The sequence below is a fragment of the Branchiostoma belcheri genome, unplaced genomic scaffold (genome assembly GCF_001625305.1).
Source record: "Branchiostoma belcheri isolate BF01 breed outbred unplaced genomic scaffold, Haploidv18h27 scaffold19, whole genome shotgun sequence".
NCBI classification, from domain to species: Eukaryota; Metazoa; Chordata; class Leptocardii; order Amphioxiformes; family Branchiostomatidae; genus Branchiostoma; species Branchiostoma belcheri.
This window is the reverse complement of record NW_017803379.1, coordinates 1,133,226-1,156,221: the sequence shown is the minus strand read 5'-3', so window position 1 is coordinate 1,156,221 and position 22,996 is coordinate 1,133,226. Positions and strand designations below refer to the sequence as shown.

General features: G+C 41.6%; 2 protein-coding genes across 2 annotated transcripts; one reads left to right on the top strand and one right to left on the bottom strand.

The window, feature by feature from the left end:
- Positions 1-316: 316 nt before the first annotated feature.
- Positions 317-6,243, bottom strand: LOC109467749 (prolyl 4-hydroxylase subunit alpha-3-like). The gene is made up of 9 exons (XM_019765800.1): positions 6,210-6,243; positions 4,588-4,732; positions 4,130-4,290; positions 3,515-3,894; positions 3,191-3,242; positions 2,883-3,037; positions 2,271-2,444; positions 1,270-1,329; positions 317-430 (listed from the first exon to the last, which is right to left on the bottom strand). Exons 1-9 carry the CDS (start codon positions 6,241-6,243, stop codon positions 317-319), a joined length of 1,275 nt encoding a protein of 424 aa, XP_019621359.1.
- On the top strand, positions 6,172-22,974 carry LOC109467968 (DNA (cytosine-5)-methyltransferase 1-like). The gene is made up of 41 exons (XM_019766150.1): positions 6,172-6,377; positions 6,707-6,755; positions 7,028-7,135; positions 7,546-7,798; positions 7,929-8,004; positions 8,198-8,276; positions 8,505-8,557; positions 8,668-8,716; positions 9,012-9,095; positions 9,378-9,484; positions 9,767-9,885; positions 10,120-10,212; positions 10,378-10,529; positions 11,035-11,118; positions 11,291-11,394; positions 11,694-11,760; positions 11,915-12,025; positions 12,342-12,439; positions 12,549-12,678; positions 12,845-12,928; positions 13,198-13,322; positions 13,569-13,674; positions 13,859-13,971; positions 14,130-14,232; positions 14,437-14,504; positions 15,841-15,915; positions 16,225-16,449; positions 16,830-16,903; positions 17,172-17,290; positions 17,547-17,618; positions 17,812-17,935; positions 18,226-18,377; positions 18,696-18,827; positions 18,973-19,175; positions 19,614-19,725; positions 20,057-20,206; positions 20,699-20,865; positions 21,343-21,485; positions 21,810-21,907; positions 22,270-22,386; positions 22,644-22,974. The coding sequence occupies exons 1-41, from the start codon at positions 6,322-6,324 to the stop codon at positions 22,767-22,769; spliced, it is 4,560 nt and encodes a 1,519-aa protein (XP_019621709.1). The 5' UTR covers positions 6,172-6,321; the 3' UTR covers positions 22,770-22,974.
- Positions 22,975-22,996: the final 22 nt, after the last annotated feature.

The window sequence follows — 22,996 nt, the reverse complement described above, 5'->3', positions numbered from 1 at the left end:
TCTTTGTTAATTTCTATGCCAGACAGTGACAGACGGACCCTTGTTTTGGCTTGCATTTTGCGAGAACGAGTGATATCCGGTTCACGCACCTGTTCCGACAAATATCCACCTGTGCTTGAAAACAAGCGGGGATCGTGTAAAGAACATTGTACATCTGACTATGGTACATACATAGCAAAATCAGAAAGTGAATTGTCAACACTGGTGTAGGCTAAAACTACTGCCATGTGTTAGGTACATATATATTTATGGACAGTGAACATTTTATAATATGTCTAATTATATTTGATTCTTTGAGATATCGCATATTTGTCGTCTATGCAGGCACCGGCCAGTATTGAAACGCCGGTATGAGGCCCTCATTCCTCTGGTGTGAGACCACAGGGCCTTCTGAACTCGTTGCCACGGTCAAGTATCCACTTGTTAGCGACTGGAGAAAACAAAGAAAGACACATTTGTTACTGAAACGTTGAGGAGCAAAATGCGAGTTGCTGCTACTTTTGTGTTACACCGCTAGAAAACCAACAACTTAAGTAACGTTTTGTAATGTTTGAAGCTCACAATGATGTATACATGCGCCGTTATATAGTAATATGGAATTCCAAAAGTATTTTGACACTTCCCTGCGTTGGTAGAGTGGTCTGTTATTAGTGTGTTTACGGAAAGGCGCAGTAAACTTACTCCACTTGGAGCCGATGAGTACAGGACAGCCAGCATGCATTGACAAAGGTTCGAACTCTCCGGATCTCTTCATGTCCCGAAACATTAAGGCTGCATTCTGGGTGTCACATACGGTAAGATTAGAATCATTTCAACTGGTGATACAAATTTTAGCCGTACAGCAGTGTTCTCAGTATACCATTGTCCTACCCGTAGTCAGAATCTCTAGGCGTAGTAGACTATCCATCCTAAGCAACTGGCATGCTTTATGTACAGTTTGATACCTTGAATTAATGAACGAAGAATTAACTAAGTATGTCCCCACCTTTACGGCGGGTACGATAAGGTTGATCTGAGGGAAAACTGTTGCTCCGCCCTCCTGTACATCGCTAAGCTGAGAGAACACAACAGCGTTACTGGTGACATGTGGCGCTGGCCTTGGTGCTGAAACGAGATCTAACGACGGGCTAGCGCTGTTATACAATATCAGGTGACTAAATAACAAAGCGTAGTTCAATTATCGTGTTTAATGTAGATAATGCACTACATATTAAGACTATTGATATGTGCATGTCATACTAGTATGTGATATGTAGATATACAACTTACATAAATCAAGAAGGTCAGAATCCTATTGCCTGGCTTCTTCATGTGTTTTACCTGCTCCTCCTGTAAGCAGATAATTATTTATAATTCTGTGACTGCTTCTGGAGGAACGTTAACGCTATCTGTATCCGCATGGACGGAACAAATGTAGGTTAGATTTGAAACACGCTCCAAAGATATGAAGAACTTTCAAGGACAAAGGACAACATGGATGTAATATGGAAGACACAATCGAGGCTTACCTCAAAATAGTCCACATGCGGCACATAAAGTCCTCCCAGGCCGTAATTCACAACCTACACAAAATTGTTCAGTTATTACTATTAGGGATTGAACGTTTTTCATCACATGATGTAAGCAGATAAAAGGTATCGATTTTTTTTTTGTTTGAAAACTGACTAATAACTACCTATACCTGGAAACTTTCCGCAGATGGCGAGTCTGTGTTCAGCCCGGTGATGTAGCCGACCCGCCGACTCAGCTTGGAGACGAGTTCAGTCTCATTGTCGTGAAGCCAACCACTGAAAGATCAAGGCTGGCGTGTGTTGCAATGCAATATTAGTGATGTTTATATACACAAAAACCATAAGCACTATATGGCTAGCTGTTACTCAACTTGTCAATCTGTTGAAATCATGTCGTCTGAATGTTAGTATTCAATTGAAAGGAGAGAAAAGCAGGAAACTTACGTTTCGCTGACCCTGAAGTCGCTGAGGAAGGCCTTTCCATGTTTATCTATCACAGGTGACCTCTTCAACTGTAACAGACATACGTTAGTGAATATGTCAGAACGGAACCTCGTAACAGCAGCAGCAGCAGCAACAACACATACTGACCTATCTAGCGTTTGCTTCCGACTTTTTTTGTTGCTTTTACAAGATTGAGATGGCCCATACCTTGTAATTGTTCCTGTCCGTGATAGAGTGATACATTTTATCACAGACATTGTTGGACGTTGCATACCTCTACCCTTTGTTGTATGGTTGTAGTAGATAAGTAGCTACCTCTCTGAAAGCCAACTCTCTCATCATGGCAGCCTCCTCGTCACTGATAACGTCATGAACCAGGGCTATCTCCGGGTCCCTCTCACGAAGCACCTCCAGTTTAGCCGGACTGAGGTAGAGCTGGGGGCTGGTCCGGACGTACACACACCTCAGCCGTGAGCTTAGCGGTTGGTTCTAATAAAAATTAAGGAAAACTAGAAAGGTAACATTTGCAAAGCAAGTGCATAATGTTTACCTTCGCATATGGTCTGCTCTGTTAATTCTTACTCAAACACATTCACATATATGGTGACAGGAGTCTAAATCCCTCCTACTATAAAATTGCAACATTATGTAACCCAACACTAGTTACCATGGTGAGAGTCTGGTTCAAGTCATTGACCAGGTCAGAGGTTAGTGTTTGGAATGAAGAAACAGAGCAAAAACAATATGTTTCCCTTCGGTAAACATAAAAAAAAAACAATGTTTTCCTTGTGTCAAAGTTACGTGATCTTGTTGTATCTTGGTCTTGTATCGTGTCGACGACGCAAAAAAGGACAGGGAGAGAAAACCCAACAAATCAGTTTTTTCTCATCTTTACGAAACACCAATTTATACAACAAATAAACATACCTGAAGAACGCTGTGGTAGCAAAGGTCCTCATACTCCTCCTGATAAGGTATGGAACCTTCCAGCACTTTCGCCACCTTAACGGTGACGTTACCTTGTAGCGTGACTTGTCGCTCTGCTTCCGACACATGCGACTTAATCAGCTGGTTGTCAGGCTCTGAGATATCGCGTATATTCAAATATGTAGTTCAAGATATCACAAAGATGCATGTCCAATTGGCAATTCAGTACAAACATTGACTTTCTTTTTCTTTTTTTCAACTAAAACAAGCCTCATCAAAATGTAAATTCTGTGTGTTATTTTACTTACCAAGATGCAGAGCGTCTTTGTAGAAGGACAAGGCGCTTTGGTGTTGCTTCAGCTAGATTGACAGTATAATTGTAACAATGACAACAGCAACGTTATGACACATTAAGCTGGTAAGCAACTTAACGTTCTCAATTGAATATGAATTTTTCTAGGATCTTAATATAGGATAAAGGTATACCGGGTATACTTGAAAGCGACGAGGCACATTATTAAATCTAAACACAGGAAGTCTGTAGAATACGGAAATCGTGGTACTTACACAAATGTTAATGTTGAAACTAATCGTTCCAGATTTTGATGAGGTATTACCACATCATGTCATACCTTTGTGAGGGCATCTCCTAGTTTCATCAGAACGCGCACTCTCCCTGGACCTGAGTCATCGGTGTGATCGGTAACGATATCCGCTCGTCCCATCAGATCCAGGGTGCCGAGATACCACAGCACGGCGTTCAGATACTCCTCATTATCATAAGCCACGTCCCCTATGTAAACTGTATCCTCCGCTCCAAGTGTAAACCTGGGTTCTGCACGGGTGACTGTCTTCTGTTTCACCACAGTACCGTCACTCTGACGTGACATCATCACCAGCTGCCCCCGCGTCAGACTGCGCATGTCCAGGTGGTAGATATCCTGCAGCCTGATCAGCGCAAGCGCAGACATCCTCATGTCCTCCTCTGTCGGAAGCACAGTTGTGCCTTCATCTGTGTACGGCAGAGGAAAATGTATGAACTCGATCGTTAAGTTAATTTTCACAAACTAATTTTTGTAAACGCGTTTGAAATTTTTAAAAATGTTTGGTTTCTATTTCTTAAACAGGACGTTAATGTTGATCTGTTTACTCGGTCATGCAACGTTGTCCAATTCAATTGACTGTTGGATTGTTGAAAATCCTTGCATTTTGTTACATTCACTGCTAAACATCATTGAAAAAGGCACCTTCATCCTGTACCAGGCCGGTGAGAAGCTGAGCGTGTTTGAGAATGCTGGAGTCGGTGTGAGACAGCCGCTTCACCAGACGGTACGCTCCCACAGGGTGATGGGCATGGTAGGCGAGGTCGTCACTACCCGGATGTAGGATGCTGTATTCAACTACATACCTGTTGCCATAGAGACATTAATGATTTTCGAAAATGTCCAACATATTCGTCACCAAAAGCACATTTAATTAATCGTTTGCTACAGTTCACTACAAATAATTTACGTAAAGATATTTTATATGTACATGTAGTTAGGATTTGTTTTATGTACATAATGATGACTGCCCTATATAACTATAGCTGTACATCACGTAGGTCCAAAGTAGGACGACTTTGACAGAAACCTGACAGAAACGTGGTAAATGCTATTCTACCACAGGGAATCTTGTTTAGGTTTACCTGTGAGCTGGGTCTTACCTTTTGAGCTCTTCACTCACACCGTCTGCATCACTAATGTGCTGCCTGACCTCGTCCACCAATTTGCTCTTAAATAGTAATAACTTCTCCAGTCGGACTACAGCAGTGGAGAAACCATGCACATGCTGTTTACTGGCACACGCAACTGTAGCAAACAGTACGGAATGGAGCAATACAAGAACTAGCATGCTGCAAGTTGGTCAAGATGTCCAAGAAAAGGAAAGATTTCGGTACTTTTAAAAGGATTGTTTGTCTACAACTACGTTGACGCAACAACACTATATCACGGATGTACAATGTAAGCCCGGTAGGTAGAGTGCAGCCGTTGACAACATACGACCAATACACGGCACCTATCCTTTACCAACGACCTTGTGCACCCCTCATACCCCCTCTGCCAACACCCTCACTCGCTATAGAGGATCAAAGCTGCATGTATGTGGTGGTGAGGAGTGTTGAGAAGAAAGATGTTGATCTTTTTTTGCCAACTGTCTCGTACACATTTGCTAGCATTTGGGTACGATTTTTCAGTTTCCCCCTCCCTGATTGTTACCGATCGGTCCCTGTCAAGGATGTTTGTCATGAATTTACCACGTTGGTGTTGAATAAACAGGATTCAACTCACTGGTAAATATGATTAGTAGAGCCATTAACACACAATTCTGGACGAAAAATGATACAAGGAAAGATCTTGCGAAGATACTGTGATTCCGAGTTAACGGCTCACTTTCCTCTCAAGGCTGAATACTGACAATGCCTGTCCTTGGTGCTGAACACTATCCACATGTACACACAGGCAAACATGACTATTCCTTGTCCACACATGCATGTCCCTGGTGCTGAACATTATCTCTTGGTTACAGCACCTCGTTTAAGTGAGAGAAGTCGATGAGTGATAATGATGACGATAATTATGGAGTGCAAGTTGTGATGAACAGCTTGCAGATAACACTGACAAAACGAGCATGATAACTTACCCTGGTTCAGTAACTTGTGTTATTTTTCGTGCTTACGTTACATTTTATGGACAGCCATCAATCGCTTCAAAATTCTTTTGGATGGCAATGTGGGTGTGTGAAACCTAAAATATATGACTCATAATTAATTGAAACGTATCTTACACACAGTACACCATTTGTTATTCACACGATTCTCCACACGAATTGACCGTGTTGTCTGAATAACCCCTTCATTCTTTTTTTGTGTCATTTAAAAAAAAATCAAAATATTCCTATGTTTATCTATCACTTCATAGTTTAGATGCTAACCCGAATATTGTTGCAAAGGCTTGTTCCTTGGAGGATTGAGAGGTCACAGGTCATGTTTTTCTCGTGAGGTCACCCTTCATCCGGGACATTCAGCTGTCGGGTCAGTGGAAGAAGCGAAATTATCACGCTATGGTGTAGTACGACGATTTAGTTACCGTAGATATTGACAAAAGCTCACCATGTTTCCCTATAAAATTAATGAACTCGATTAATAATATAATATATATATCCTATATTGCATTTTTCACCATTTTTTTGCCAAACTTCAGTTATCCACTTTGACTTGAAATACCTTGTCTACCCTTCGCTCTTGTAGTGGTACAGTCCAAGCGACATTTTCGCGGGAAAATCGACCTTCCTCCACTTCCCACCCTGGTTTTGCCGCCATTTCGCCTGCGTTTCACACAGATACAGACGGTTCCAGATTTCAAGAAGACTTCCAAGTATTGTCGTGACAAGGTTCAAGATGTTGGGGAGTGGCGTCTTACAGCGCCAGCCTCTGTCGGAGACACTGAAGGCGAAGTAAGTCGAGTTTTCTCGCACGTTTTCTGGTGATTCATATTTTTGTACACGGCAGCATGGCAAGGCCGGTTTGCACGGTGCCTATTTGTGACTTACGCCGCCGTTCTGTAACTATCAGTTTTAGGGCATTTTTGTCGAATTGGTCTGAAGTAAAAAGGGTCAGTCTGGAAGCTACATTTCCCATATGACTAAGACTTGACAAGAGCACGTTGCCAAAATGGGTACAAATTATGCATGACATGTGCAAGACCGGCATTTTCATGTCTTCTAGTCTTATACTGTTGTGCCCTACAAAATAATTATAATGAAAACTTCTTTTCTTGTTTCAGGTTGTCTGAATTAGAAGAGGACTTCAGTGAGGGCAATGTCACCGAGAAGGTACGTGGAAATACACAACTGTTCAAACCCACCCTGGTATGAATTGTTACAGCTGATTAATCCCTGCCAACTCCAATCAGGACTTGTTACAAAATCCAACAGTCTTGTGATTCAAATGTTACAGTAGGTCGTTATAATTATCTGTTCAGTCATAGCTTTGCTAAAATCCTATCATGTAAAGAAAAAAATGTAGAGTCACTACGTAGAATGTGAAACACCTAGAGTAATGTTGTGTGTAGACAATAGTGACATTATCATTGTTTGTTTCGCAGGGTTACATTAAGAAGAGAGCCTTACTTCTGAACGGGCTGATGACCCCAGATGACCACAAACTCATCCTGAAGCTGGAGCAGGAGCTGAAAGACAAGTCACTACCCGAGGTGTGCTGGGAAGAAACCTTCACATGTTTCACTATATGTAGTTTCTTGCCTTGTATTAAATGTATATACAAATACAAATACAATACAAAATACATCACGTTTCATATACAGACAGTACTCCTGTTGTGTTTGTGTAGTTGAAATTTATGAAATTGACCAGTCAGTTTATGTGAGGACCATCACATGCATGTAACTTTTATAACTGTAGCATACACTAGCTTTGACTTCATTCTATTTCTAATAGTAATAGACAGTATTCACAAATCAACAGTCTTTTGTAATGAGAAGTCTTTGCCTTTACTATTTGGTCTTTCTTTTCTTAGCTGAATTGTGTCATATGAACATATCATTAACTATATTTGTATTGTATGGCAGTCAGTGTCATGTGCATGATGTCTTCCTTTTTACAGAAAGAATACATAAAGGAAGTCACAAAAGTGCTTGACAAGTACACTGCCGAGTCTATCAACCAAGACTCCATGGAGTGTGAGACAAGTGAGGCCAACGGCAGTTCCTCTGAGGAGACTGTGGAAAACTCCAAAATGGCAGATGCGTGTAGCAGTGAGGATAGTGGGGTGTTGACCAGCAGTGGAGATGAGGAGAAGGGACCAACGAAAAAGTCTCCCAAAAACATCAAACAGGAGAAAAGAGACGACGATGGAGGTTTGTGGTGTTTTTTTGAGGAAAAAAAAAGCTGTTTAAGAAATGACAGCATAATGTTTTTTTTGGTGGTTAAGTAATTTCTTTTCGTATGAATATCTTGACTCTTTAACTTTTGTGTCCTTTCCTTCAGTGTCTCCACCAAAGAGGAGAAAGGGTAAACTGAATGGTAGTGGCCAACCAACTATCCTGACTATGTTTTCAAAAGTGTAAGTATACTGTATGTTTCATTACTGAACTGTTTTTGCTGACATAAGGTAGCTAGTTGTTTAAATGATGTCAGGGGTTGAACCTAGTTGTACTATTCTTGACACCCACACCTCTTAGTCTTATTGCAATATCAACTTAATAGGAACATAAGTTGATGCTAACTTGTAGAAAACCCTGTTATTTCATGCACAGCTCCCAGAAAAGGAAGGCCACTGATAGCAGTTCTGATGTTGATTCTTCTACGGAAGGAGGAATCAAATCAGAACCAAAGGTAAGCATTTTCCTATTTATAGTAGAGAAATCATGAACATGATTTTATGTCCAAACATTTCTCAGTATTGTCTCCTTACTGTTAAAGTGTATCTGTTTTACCATTCTGCAGATTTAAACATAAGTAAAAAGTTGGTCGATTTTGATGCAACTTAAAACCTTAAACAGTTGTTTAGTGTTGTCTTTAATCAACCTCAATGTTTTTGTTTCTTTCTTCTGTATATACCAGGTAGAGCATGAGGACAAGAAAGTAAAGCATGAAGATAGTGACATGGACTCTGGGTATGTAATGTATGATGTTTTCCACAAAAGGCAAAGCTGATTGTTAAAATCACTTTCTATGTTCGTAATCGCTGTAAAGCAATTAAAGAGCTTATGTCTTTTCATCCCAGACCTGAGTTGAGAAAAAAATCAGAGACAACTGCTCCACAAGCACCAAAGGTATTTGACACATTTTTCTGTATACATGCTGCAGCACACAACCTTCTGCAGAATGACAGTTATAAAACTTTTGAAACCACAATGAAACCATCAAAGTGTATGTGTCTTGAATTTTTAAACCACTTTAGTGCTGTTTACCTAGTGCAGTATCCATGCACATACCAAATGCACTCCTAAAGGCTGAAATAGCACAGTACATACATGTACATGAGATGTCATCTTAAAGCCATTGTTATGACTCCCTCTGGAAAGCCTGCTGATACCCGTCTGTCTCTACTGTCTGTGGTGCATGTAGGCTCCTCCAGTCAAGTGTAAAGAGTGCCGTCAGCTGTTGGATGACCCTGACCTTCGCATGTTCCCTGGAGACCCACAGGAGGCAGTGAGTTGGAGTTTTTCTTAACATTTTTGTCAGTATTTGTCCTTACTATGTCCTTACAATGTCTTCGTATTATCTTTCTAATCTATGGCAGACCATGAAGGTAAGAGAATGCATGTAGTAAGTAGTAATTTCTGACATTAAAATTGCTTTGCAGTCATCAAAGCTGAGTATGAAATAACAATGTCTATAGTTATTTCCTCAATATGTCAATTAACCATTAACTCTAATGTACCCATGTGAAGTACTGGTTTCCTTAGAAATTTTCTGTTGTCCTGTTTCCAGGTTGATGAAGTAGAGATGTTGACAGATGAGCGATTATCTCTTCTGGAGGAAGACCAGGAGTATGGCACTTATGATGATCGTCCTCAGCATAAAATCACCAACTTCAGGTAACAACATTTCCTTTGATATGTATTGATGATGTATTGCCATCTCCTCTTTATTAAGACCAACCTTAAGGAGTTGTTGTCATAGGTCACACAAATGCATTTTCACCTTATTTTATGTTGGTACATGAAGCTGCATGAAGAGAAAAAGTTGAAAAGTTTTGTTAGAATTCTTATTGATCAATTTAGGAGAACAAGAAGTGTTTTTTCTATCAGAATCTAGTTACAGAAACATACTTTGTTTTAAAGACTAGGATCAAATTTCTCTTATTGTGTTTTTTCCAGTGTATATGACAAGAACACCCATCTGTGTGCGTTTGACACGGGGCTGATTGAGAAGAATGTAGAGCTGTACTTCAGTGGAGCGGTCAAACCAATCTACGATGAGAACCCAAGTGCTGATGGTCAGTTTTTGGCATATTTAAGCAGTTGTTTTATAATTAGTCTTGATTTTATGTACTTTCATTTAGCTTCCTTACACTTAGGAACTTTTTGTGGACCAGCGTAGTTTTGGAGAGTTTTTCACTTCATTTTTCACACCAAATGTTACAAACAAAGCTTATGCTGATTAAAATGTGTCTAGAGATTCTGTTTTTTCCCCTTGTTGAGCTGTTTTTTATCTCTTTCCATACATGTAGGCGGTGTGCTGGCAAAGAGTGTAGGACCAATCAATGAATGGTGGACAGCAGGCTTCGACGGAGGAGAAAATGCCCTTATAGGTTTCACTACAGGTATGTAATAAGGCATGCCAAAAATATTTTCCAGTTTCTTTTTTAAAGTTTGAAAGTATCAAAAGTACTATTGTGCCGTAAAAAATGTGTCAATAAGACGTTAAAACACATTGGTGAGATGTGAAAGTTTTTGAATGTAGCTTTTAACATTGTTGTTTTCTCCAGCCTTTGCGGAGTACATCGTGATGCAGCCTAGTGAGGCATACGCACCCTTCATGGACACCATGTGGGAAAAGATCCACATGAGCAAACTGGTCATCGAGTTCCTGGTTAACAACCAAGAGGCTGCTTACGAAGACTTGCTCAACAAAATCCAGGTGGGTTTATCAGTGGCAGAAATGTAGTATGTACTCGTTTGAAGATGTTTATATTTCTGCTAGGTTGTCATCTCTAAGAACTGACTAGATGATACAAGTATGCAAGTCAGTCTGGCAATGCCTTGTTGTGTGTAACAGAAAAATCGTGGACTAAACTGACATGCAATTTGCTATAAATGGAAAGTCTCATGTATTTTTACTGTCTCTCTTCACTTGTTCTCTGCTGCCTCCTCTGGTCTGATCATAGACTATCAGTATACATGAGGTATGTTAATGTTTCTCTCCTGATTGGTTGATTGTATGTGTACATGTAGTGATGATACTGGACTGGACCAAACGTTCCCCTGCTTTTTTCATGATTATTGAAGGAAACACCATGACAAGACTGCTACTATTCCTTTGAACAATGTTTGAGGAGTGCACACAAGAATTCAGATGACTGCTGTCTTCTCTCATAATTAAGTGTAACACATTTTAACAGTTTTATTTCCCTGCCGTCTTCTAGACCACAGTTCCTCCTCAGAGCCTTCGAGTGACGTCCTTCAGCGAGGAATCACTGCTCAGACATGCACAGTTTGTGGTGGAACAGGTCCGTTATTTAACTGTTGCACATTCAAATTTTTGAATCAAACCCGATCTGTAACTGAACTATTTGAATCTTCATCAAATCTTAAGCATTTGAGCATAAAACTGATGCAACCATCTTGTCCTGTCGTTACGTGTGTTTAGTTGTAAACAGCTGTGACATGATTGATTGACAGGTGGAGAACTTTGACCTAGCGGGTGATGCGGACGAGGCGCCCCTCCTGACCACACCCTGCATGCGGGCACTCATCAAACTGGCAGGAGTCACCCTTGGCAAGAGGTGGGTTTGGGACTTGGACCTCTGAGAGTTCTAGCAAAGCAATAACCTGTTGCTGTAAAGTCTTTTACCTTTTCCCCAATGAATGTGTCATTAAGACTTCTGTTTGAAAAGAATCCAGTTTCAGTTTTTCTCCAAAATGTATGCATGGAGAATCTGACATCTTTTCAAGCTATGGTAGATTTTCATGAAGCAGACATATTTGTCTCAAACATGGAAACCAGTGTATTTTTGAATGATTCAGTGATGGTACAAGTAAATCTGTGTCATTGTGTAATGTGGCATCTTTTTTTCTCTTACAGGCGAGCTGGAAGAAGTGGCATTAAGCAACCCAGGAAAGTCAAGGCCAAACCCATGCGCCAGACCAAGGTATCTTGTACATAGAATTTTTGCACAATACTTCAGGTATACGTTTAGGTCATTTGTCCTGTATTCAGCACATGTAAAAAAAATTACAGTATAAACAACCATTCATCTGTCATGATACAGAAGTACATAACAGAATTGTTCCTCATGTTCCCAGGCCACTACAACCAACTTGGTGTGCAGCATCTTCGACACATTCTTTAAGGACCAGATCCAACCTGGAGACAAGATTGGTGGGCCTCGCAGACGGCGCTGTGGGGTCTGTGAGGTAACTGTGACTGCAGTCACAGAACTGCCTTCTGTTGCATTACGTAAACCATGCACGTTTCTGCTTGTAGCTTCAAGGAACAAGAATCTCAACTTGATGATATAATAGAACCTTTGGTCCAACACAAAGGATTGTTGCCACCTAGAGCTTTCGACCAGTCACTCTGGTCTTCCTCAATAGACTGACCCAGTCAAACTTCTCTGAAGTATGACTATCAACACAGATGAACATTAATGATAATAACAGATCATATGTATTCTTCATTGTCTTTGCATGAATGCTGACATGTTTCTCCCACCTGTTGCACCTGATACAGGTGTGTCAGCAGCCCGACTGCGGCACCTGCGTGGCCTGTAAGGACATGACCAAATTTGGAGGGACCGGCAAGTCCAAGCAAGCCTGTGTCAACAGGAGGTAAGCCACACATAGGGAAACAACAGTGTGCTACAGTCTGTGAATTATAGCTTCATAAGTTGGTAGGTTACAGGACAATAATGTTGTTTTGTTCTCTGTACTATAACAGGTGCCCAAATATGGCAGTGCAGGATGCAGAGGATGATGATGACCTTGAGGATGACCTTGACAAGGACTTCAATGGCATGGTGGGACACAAGAGGACACACTTCTCTCCCAGGAAGAACGTCAAGAGCAAGGTGAGACTTGGACATTTTTTTTTCTGCCAGCTAAGACACCTTGACAAGAGAGATGTACAAGATTTTTGTAGAACGCTCGAATGCCAAGGGCAGGTCAAAGTTGTCACGAACTCTGTGACGAATTTCTGTGATTTGAACTTCGTAACAAGTTTTTTTGTTGTTGCAGGTGAAAATAAGCTGGGAGGGAAAACCACTGAAGGAGGAGGGGAAGAAAACATTTTATTCTGCTGTCATGCTGGAGGAAGAAAAGGTGAGGAAAAATCATCTCCATGTTAACCAAATGCTATATTGTACCTAACTGTAGCATTGTCAAAGTAACCTCTTTGTAAGATACTTGATAGACAAGTAGTGCCTGTTTCTTGTACTGCTCAACCAGACTGGTTTTACTCCCTTTTGTGTAACACACTGGCTACTGGCTGCTGAATAGCTGCACTGGCTGGTTATATGGGGAATGACCAGTTACCACATACGCATATGCATGTAACATATCCTGTAAGGAGGTTGTCCAATATCTTGCAGATTGAGACAGGAGACTGTGTGACTGTGACGTCTGAGGACCCGACCAAACCCCTGTTCATCGCTCGTGTCATGTACATGTGGGAGGACAGTGGAGGGGACATGATGTGCCACGTGGGATGGTTCTGGTGAGTACAGAACAGTACTGTTACACAGGACTGACTGTTTTGAGTTGATAGGGTGGCAGGAAATTTATTGTGTATATGGAATGATTGCAGAGGACTCAGGCCTGTGGTACTAGAGTCTTAGGAACATTAGATTTTGGCTACATTTTGGGCATATAGGAAACTGTAGTATAGTTAAATGATCATTATCTTGTTTTTGATAGCTTACAGTCTTAAGTGCTAGCTAAATAACTAGACTTTCTTCGTTAGTCGAGGTTCAGACACAGTCCTGGGAGAGACGTCAGACCCACTGGAGGTGTTCCTGGTAGACGAGTGTGAAGACATCCTCGTACAGTTCATCAAGTTCAAATGCAAGGTGAGTTTGCCGATTTCCATCCACACATTCCTTCTGTGAAGTGATATGTTACTGTTAAAACATTTGTACTGAGCACCACAGAAATGTTATCCATCCATGGCTTTCTTTACTACTCATGACTCATGATGAAGATGGCGTTTTGAAGTGTCGCCAGTATAGACCAGATATGTTTGTTTTGTTCCAGGTGATCCTGAAGACGTTTGATAAGGACTGGTTCAGCCAGGGAGGAGTGGAGGACCCAGACACTGACTATCCCATCAAGGAGGATGACGGCAGGACTTTCTTCTGTCAGAAATGGTGAGGCCAGACTCAGTCCTTTATAATCTTCACTGTACAGTAACTTTTGTTTCAAGCTGCAATTGTTACACTGTATAAGCTGTTAAGAGTTATGTCGTACAGTTACTTATATATACTGCATATAGTTTGTAACAGTTAAACATCTATGTTGTTTGTAGGTATGATCCAGACCTGGCTAGGTTTGAGGACCCACCAGTTCTAGAGGAGGGCAGTGGGCACAAGTTCTGTCCTCTCTGTCTCAGGCTGGACCACAGCAGAAAGGTACCATCTGGCTTAATTGTTTCTTGCATATAATGCTGTCAAATTTTGACAACTGAATCGAATCAGAGAATTAGAAAGTTTTTTTTTCTATTTTAAGCCTTTGTAGTTTATATAGTAGCTCTGCAGTTCCAAAGTTGCTTAGATTCTAAGTTCCAACACAAAATGTGTCAAATCTGTCATTTTTTCTTCCCACCCTGTCTGCAGTCAGAGATTCCCATTGTTAGGGAACAACTGGACGATGACACTGGGGATGACAACAAAGTGTACTATGGGTAAGATTTTCATAATGTATTCCATGTACTTGTACTTAAATCATCAATGCTGATTAGCATGTTATTAAGCTTTGTCTAAGATACTGTTAAGTTGCATGTAGTATGTTAAATTTACGTCTTTATCAATTGTATACAAAGGCTGCCTTATGGTATTTCCTACGAAAGTTTTGATAATTTTTAAACACTACATTTCATCATCATCATCTCCGTTACTGCCTAGCCCTACCATGTAGGATTATTGGCAGCCGTTACGCATTGATTAGTTACAATTGTGACCCAGTACATAAAAACAAAGGTAAAACAAGGATAAATGAGAAGGGAACATAAGACAACTGATTTTGTGTGTGCTAAAGACGGGACAAGTGCATTAGTGCGTTAGTAATATTTACATATATACAAGACATGATGGGGTGGCTCAATGCAGCAGGGTCCTCGCCAGTTCAGATTTGAACTGGGCAAGAGACCCCGCCTCCGCCGCACCAGGCTCGAGTTCATTCCATTCCCTGATGGTGCGGGGGAAGAACGAGAGCCTGTAGAAGTTGGTTCTGCTCGCGATGGCCTGCAATGTTTGAGTGTGATTGATGCGGCGGGAGCATCGAGCCACCGGGACAATCCTGGTTGAGTGTGGGACGGAGACAGCATTATGTATGATCTTATAAAGCGTGACCTGGCGGGCGATCTTCCGGCGTACTTCCAGAGACTGCCAGCCCAGGTTTTGCAACATAGATGAAACAGAACTTGTACGTCTGTAGTCACTGCTGACAAAACGGGCAGCTCTACGCTGGACCATCTCCACCCTACTCACCTGGTCCTTGGTGTGGGGATCCCAGACACTACAGCCGTACTCTAAGGAGGGTCTTACGAGAGCCATGTAAGCTCTCTCCTTTGCCGCATTGCTTGAGATTCGTAGGCAGCGTCTCAGCATTCCTAAGGTTCTGTTTGCTTTCGCTGTAACTAGATCGACATGTCTCCCCCAGGTCAAGTTTGAGGAGATGGAAACACCGAGATATTTGGTGGTACTTACCTTGGTTAAAACGTGGTCATGGAGGGAATAAGGGAACGTTATTGGGTTCCTAGAAGAGGGGACGGTCATCACTTCACATTTAGATGGGTTGAAGGCCATCAACCTCTCCTTCTCCCAACTACAAATACTATCGATGTCATGCTGCAGTCTTTTACAATCGTCTTCTTCCTTGATACTCATCTGCAAGATGCAATCGTCGGCGAAAAGCCTGACTTTAGCATGTGCAGCGTATTTAGGAAGATCATTGATGTATGCTAGAAAGTGTATGCTAGAAACTGTTGTTCTTGATTAATGCATTTTCTGTCTAAACAGTTTATGCCAGAAGGGTGGAGTGGAATACAAGATCGGTGATGATGTGTTTCTGCTGCCTGACTCATTCTCCTTCAGGTAACTTGTGTTCCCTTCTTGCACATGTTGATGTCTTCTTGCAGAAGCCTTACAGTAACCAGTAATGAAAAATGTGCACCTCTCAAACCTTAAATGTTTTGTGAAACTGACAGCTCTTCCAGGTGTTTTAAAAGGACTTTCGTGAAAAGAATTTATTGATTGGTAATTTCAAAATTACACATATGTATGGGAAAAAATGGAACAAGGAGTGCAAAATGATTGCTTAGGAATCAGCAGTTGACAGATGTATTTAAAGCCGAACTTAGACATTCTTGCATGATTTTGATTTTTTTTGTTTTGCACCTGTAGTGTGAAAGTCAAGAACTCAACAAAGAAGGCAAACAAGAAGGACAACTATGATGAGGACCTGTACCCCGAGTACTACCGCAAGAGAGGCGATTACGTGAAGGGAAGTAACGAGGAGTGTCCAGAACCGTTCCGCATCGGTCGCATCCTCAGTATCTACTGTAAACGTACGGTCAGCGGGATCATCAACACTCACGACGTACGACTCAGGGTCACCAAGTTCTACAGGTCAGTTCTGTCCAGCACATTGTCTCATATTGTTTTAGAATTATGGGAAAAGTTTTAGCTCACTGAAGAGCTAATCTCCCACTGGTCGTGACAGAGAAGACAGGCCCTATGTACAGTATTTACAGATTCATTGTACTGGGGAAATTCTCCTAGCTCTTTTCGACAAGCACAAAATATAGAAAAGTGGACCATGGCTTAAATGTCCTGTCCTAAGGACTGCGACCCTAAACAGTAGCATGCATGTCGGGTGAGCGACAACAGCGGGATTCAAACTCCTAACCTCTTAGTCCAGAGGCTAACCATTGGACTATGCATGCTACTGTACCCATCTTTCAGACTGTCTATAATCTTTTTTTTACTGTTAATGTTATGTATTACAGGCCAGAGAACACTCACAAAGGGAAGGCAGGCAGCCACCACACTGACCTCAACCTGCTGTACTGGAGTGATGAAGGTACAGAATATCTTGTTATCATGTCTTTAATTGTTTTTCAAAGCCAGGAAAACAAACTCACAGAAAATGTTGGGACATTTGGGTACAAATCTCTGACAGCTGCAAAAGTGATGGAAAAAATTATCCATTGTGTTTCAACTTTGAGGAAGGGAATTTCCATGGGACACTGGTATACTTATTTCCACTGATTGTGGTTGTGTTGGGGCTATTGTTACATGCTTAGATCTTATTGATTGTCATCTTTAAATACAATGTTTTTTGTATACAGAGGCAGTAGTGGACTTCATGTCAGTTCAAGGGAAGTGCCATGTTGTGTATGGTGAGGACCTGGATGTCAGTGTGGAAGACTGGTCCAGCAAGGGCCTGCACAGGTTTTACTTCAATGAGGTAAGGTATTCCTGTATGTTGTAGTGTTGCCCACTAGAGAGAGTGCAAGGAATTGCAGTTTGAGGAAAGCTTTTCTGTTCATGGATACAGGGCTACATTTTGTTGTACGTTTGGCTATTATGTAAAATAATGGCAACAGTTCTTGAAAAGACCACAGTTAGTATGAGAATAATAATTGGATTTTAATAATGGTAAACTTGCTGATATACTATTTGTGTGTACTGACTTTTCTCTCTGTTTTGTCACAAAATTTCAGGCATACAACACTGAAAGTAAGCAGTTTGAAGAACCGCCAAACAAAGCAAGGAGTGGTGGGAAAAAAGCCAAGGTAAAAGGAAAGATACTGAAGTTCAAAGCCAGTAGCAGTTCTTGTAATTTCAAATGTTCAATTGCACTTGTTGCCAAACTGATCAAAAACAGTTCAATGCCGATACAAAGCAGATAGCAGAAGTAAACCAGTGCTGTGTTCAACCCTGTATTGCTGATTTACTGGTAATACATGGTGTTTCTTCTCTCTATAGGGAAAAGGAAAGGGGAAAGGTAAAGGGAAGGGGAAGTCTGCTGAGGCAGAGTCTAAGGAAGAAGAACTGCCGACTCCTGCCTTCACCAAGCTGCGCATGCTGGATGTGTTTGCTGGGTGTGGTGGTAAGTTTCATTTGTAGATTTAGATGGTAAAGGTGATAATAATTTTGACATCTTAATGTTTAACGTTATGAAACCTCAGTTGAGGATGACAAAAGAAAAAAGAGACCCACATCTCCAAATGCTTCATAGATAGAAATGGTTCATGTTTTTGAAATGGACTGTTACATGTTTGTAACTTGGGAATCTACATTTTGTATTGTTGAACTGACTGACTGACTCACTGTTTCTCATAGTAACTATATGACATTGTTGGATTAGATGTACTGACTAGCCTTTCCCACAATGTTCAGGCCTGTCTGAAGGTTTCCACCAGGCGGGGATAGCTGAGAGTAAGTGGGCAGTGGAGGTGATGGAGCCGGCTGCCCAGGCCTACAGGCTCAACAACCCTGACTGTACTGTCTTCACAGACGACTGTAACATCCTGCTGCAACTGGTCATGGAGGTGGGCACAGACAGACTTATACTTCTCATCAAAAACTTTTATTTGAGTCATGCTTTTAGTCAATAATAACTTGCTAAGCTGGGAGCTAATCAAACTTTGTAAGTTTATATTCCCAAGCCCTTCAAAATGACCTGCTTTTCAGGCTTTGAGGACTTTTTTCTCTCATCATTTGTTGGTAAATGAAGATGTGGTCATATTTTGTAAAATGTGTAACTGTCAGTTAAACCAGGCTGTTTTCCATTGGTACTACAAATAACAATTCTAATTTGTATCCAGTGACTTTAGAAAATTTTCTTTCTTTATTTTTGTTTTCTACAGGGAGCAACCACTAACTCTACAGGGCAGAGACTGCCCCAGAAGGGGGATGTGGAGTTACTGTGTGGGGGGCCACCTTGTCAAGGCTTCAGTGGCATGAACAGGTTTAACTCCAGACAGTACTCTCAGTTCAAGGTCAGTAGTAAATAATAACACTGGTAATTTAGTCAAAATGTTAAAAAAAAGGAAGGTAGTGACATTTTGTTTATGTCATTGGTTAACATTTGAGACTTTTTTAAATCGTTTGATTTCAATGAATTTTACCCCCGACATCACCCAGAATTCCTTGGTGGTATCCTTCCTGAGCTACTGTGACTTCTACCGACCGAAGTTCTTCCTGTTGGAGAACGTGCGGAACTTTGTGTCCTTCAAGAGCTCCATGGTGCTGAAGCTGACGCTGCGCTGCCTGATCCGTATGGGGTACCAGTGTACCTTCGGGGTCCTGCAGGCTGGGAACTACGGCGTGGCTCAAACGCGACGCAGGTACGGCAACTTGTGGTCTGTTGTAATGATACAAAGCACTGATAGATGAACTGGATGCTATTTGATGACACATACAGTGTAATAACTAGCCTTTGAGGCCATAGATTTCCAATTGCTAAAGAATAAGGTTGATTCAACTTTTTTAAAAGTCTTTTGTCATTGTAAAGTCATAATCATTGTTGAACATCATTTCTTTTAAGAGACCAATAAAATGAGATGTCTTTCATGAAGATGATCCAGAAAACTATTTCATGTCTTGTTTACAGTAGGGCACACACATTCAGGGTGTAGGAATTTAGTTTTCTACAGGCTGTGTTTCTAAGCTGCTTTTGCCGACAGTTTGAAGGTTGAAGCCATCTGTTAAACAGGTTGGAGAGTTAACCATATTTTACATTTAAGGTTTCTAAGTCAGGTCTTGCTGTTTCCTTTTCTGTCCAGGGCCATCATCCTAGCAGCAGCACCCGGAGAGAAGCTCCCCATGTACCCAGAACCTCAGCACGTGTTCTCACCCAGGGCCTGTCAGCTCAGTGTCATGGTGGACGAGAAGAAGGTGGGCCGTTTCTGTAGTTACTGAAGCATGTATGTAAGGAAGACCAGCCTTACCATGTCAAAACCATGTGTTTTCCTTGTTAGATTTTAATACAATGCAAAAGATTTTTCTACCCCAAAGAAGGGAAACATTAGCCTGGGTGCCATCCTATTTGTATAGCGTCTCCAATACTCCTCCCTAATTCCAGGGAGCGAGTATGGGAGCACTAATTTTAGGGAGTGAGTATGAGAGCAAATAGGATGACACCCAGGCTAGGGAAAAGTTGCAGTTGTCCCTTGCTTGAGTTTCAGGACTGTGGACTGATGATTTTTGTTGTTTTGTTTCCCCCCAGTACAACTCCAACACCCAGTGGAGGCAGTCTGCTCCGTTCCGTACCATCACCATCCGTGACACCATGTCAGACCTGCCCTCCATCAGGAACGGCCACGCCGCCACTGAGATCTCATACGACGGAGAACCAAGGTCATACTTCCAGAAAATTGTAAGTTCCACATGATCTTTTTCTTGAGATTTTATTGATGCGCTATGAAAACTGTTTGGAGTTGATGATTTGAAACACATGTAAAGGAGAACTGACAAGCATTGAAGGGACCAGTCTTACAATGTCAGGACGTCAATGTGTAGAATTCTTTACAGTACAGTGTACACTCTGTGGGATTCTTGGCATGCATTATTACACTGTATGTGAAGTCTCAAATGACATCCAAATTACCTGCTACAGTATGTATCCGTATAGCCAGCATAACTGCCTCTTGGTGTAACACACCAGCTTCACAGGCACGCAGCGCGGCGGCAGCTAGCTAGCTATATCACACCAAACGACTTGTTCCACTTCCACCTAACCCTTGAACATCTAGATGTAAACATTGCTTAAAGCTATCTAGTGGCGATGCCCCTACAGTACTTGGTGGCAGTGATGAGTTCTTCTCTACTAAAAGGGTAATATTTTGCCTTGTCATTGATGTACATGTAGATCCGTGGTAACCAGTACCAGCCCATCCTGCGTGACCACATCTGTAAGGACATGAACCCGCTGGTGGAGGCACGTATGCGCCACGTCCCGCTGGCTCCCGGCTCCGACTGGAGAGACCTCCCCAACATCGTGGTCAGGCTGTCTGACGGATCCTCCTCTAAGTTACTGTAGGTGTACAACATGTGCCTCCTCCAGCTAACAATGTACTTTGTACTGTCAATGGATCATGATCGTGAAATACTTTTTTTTAGCTTCGTAATTGTAACATCTTTCCACACAGAAGTAAACGTTTTTGTAAATGTTTGCAATGAGCTTAACTATGATACGTGTAGACTGAAGTCATTGTTCTAATGTGATCCATATTTCGGGCGTGTTGCCTGCAAGAGCCTTACTGAATATAGATTTGATTTGAAGTATCTTTTATTCACATTTCTATTTAATGGAATATCACTGGAACAGATTTCTAGATTTCATTTTGTTGAGTTCCTTTTAGTCCATTTTGTTGCATTTCTTTTAGTCCACAAATTTAGTTAGTACTTGTACAAAAGAAAGAAAAGATTGTACTTAACATTGTATCACCAGTAATTCCAGATCCTCTTTGCCAAGGAAAATTTGAGAACATGTGCTTTTTTGTCACCATGCAGGCAGTACACCCACGAGGACAAGAAGAACGGCACCAGCTCTACAGGAGCGCTGCGTGGCGTATGCTCCTGTGCCGAGGGCGCAGCGTGCGACCAGAACGACAGACAGTTTAACACCCTCATCCCCTGGTGCCTACCTCACACAGGTAACCATGCAGATAAAAACTATTGGGAGGAAAATGAAATCTGGCTGAAGACTTGCTGTTGAAGAGTTGTTGGAAAATAGTTGTTCCTTCTGGCTATTGTAATGGATATACAGTCATGTATACCAATCAGGGCCATGTCACATTTCTTGTACATGTCTGGCAGGTTTTCAGCAACTGTTATGGAACTGTCATAGAAAAATTGAGTTGTCTTGGGGCAGAAATAATTGATTTTGTCGTAGCTTGTTAAAAAATGTACCCCTTGCTGAAATGTGACAATGCCTGAAAGTCGCTGGATGAAATCTTATGTGCGTGTGTTTTTTTCAGGGAACCGTCACAACCACTGGGCGGGACTGTACGGCAGACTGGAGTGGGACGGGTTCTTCAGCACCACAGTCACCAACCCCGAACCCATGGGCAAACAGGTCAGGGATCTTAGAAAGAAAGAAAGTCATGACTTTTGCAAAGATTACACTCTACAGCTTGCAGTTGTAACTTATGTTGTAGGTTATTTAATGGATAGCTTTACACTTCTTCTTTTTTACCCTCTAACAAGCTCTGACTGTGATATTACTGGGGATATTACAGTTTATTCCACTTGCTTATTGTTTGAGCAAAAAAGGAAAATCTATATACAGTGTGCAGGAATTAGTTGTCTACCCTTGGTTGTTTGCTATACCATTTTAAGGTTTTCAGGATGTCTTGAAAAATCCATGCAGCAGCATAGTGAAACATTGAATATGGTAAGTCTGGTGCATGAGTTGACCTGCTGATGTTCCCTCCCCAGGGTCGTGTTCTCCACCCTGAGCAGCACCGTGTGGTGAGTGTACGGGAGTGCGCCCGCTCTCAGGGATTCCCCGACACATACCGCTTCTATGGGAGCATCTTGGACAAACACAGACAGGTTGGTACTTCACATTTTTATGTAAATTCTGTGCACGACTGTTTGTGCTGCCTGCAAATGCAGAAATGCGTTGTCTCTTGTTACTGTCACAGTATTTTAGTAGAGTCACTTGCATGGGTCAAAATACCTGTTTTCTGTATACAGGTAGACATCAAATACCTGCACAGCTCCAATGACCAATTCTACCTAAGGTGCATTTGCACCCAGTATTTTGAGCCCTGGTATGTTTTCTCAGATTGTGATTCCTTCTCTCCCAGGTTGGCAATGCTGTACCGCCCCCCATGGCAGCTGCCATCGGCAGGGAGATTAAGAAGTGTTTGGAAGCCAAGAGCAAGAAGGAAACACAGGAGGGAGAAACAAAACCTGCTCCAGTGGAAGCTTAATAAAATCTGGATGGACTGAAATGGACAAAAGATGAGAACCTTTATACATCATAGAGGGCCATATCTTTACTGTACTATGTGGACCAAAGGCTTACATTCATCTTAATCGGTTGTAGAATTTTAATGAATTCTTTTGTCAGACCAATGTTTTCTTAATCAATTATGTAGTACAGTACTTAAAATGATGGCTAGAGTTGATGATAGCGGCAATTCGGCCATTTTAATGT

Excerpts from the sequence above, each read along its gene's own strand:
- LOC109467749 (XM_019765800.1), bottom strand. The coding sequence starts at position 6,243 with ATGGCGGCAAAACCAGGGTGGGAAGTGGAGGAAG. Across the intron at positions 2,445-2,882 it reads GCTACCACAGCGTTCTTCAG|AACCAACCGCTAAGCTCACG; the intron begins GTATGTTTATTT and ends AATTTTTATTAG. Across the intron at positions 1,330-2,270 it reads GAGAGTTGGCTTTCAGAGAG|GAGGAGCAGGTAAAACACAT; the intron begins GTAGCTACTTAT and ends ATCTGCTTACAG.
- LOC109467968 (XM_019766150.1), top strand. The coding sequence starts at position 6,322 with ATGTTGGGGAGTGGCGTCTTACAGCGCCAGCCTCTGTCGGAGACACTG. Across the intron at positions 6,378-6,706 it reads TCGGAGACACTGAAGGCGAA|GTTGTCTGAATTAGAAGAGG; the intron begins GTAAGTCGAGTT and ends TTCTTGTTTCAG. Across the intron at positions 10,213-10,377 it reads CCTTATAGGTTTCACTACAG|CCTTTGCGGAGTACATCGTG; the intron begins GTATGTAATAAG and ends TGTTTTCTCCAG.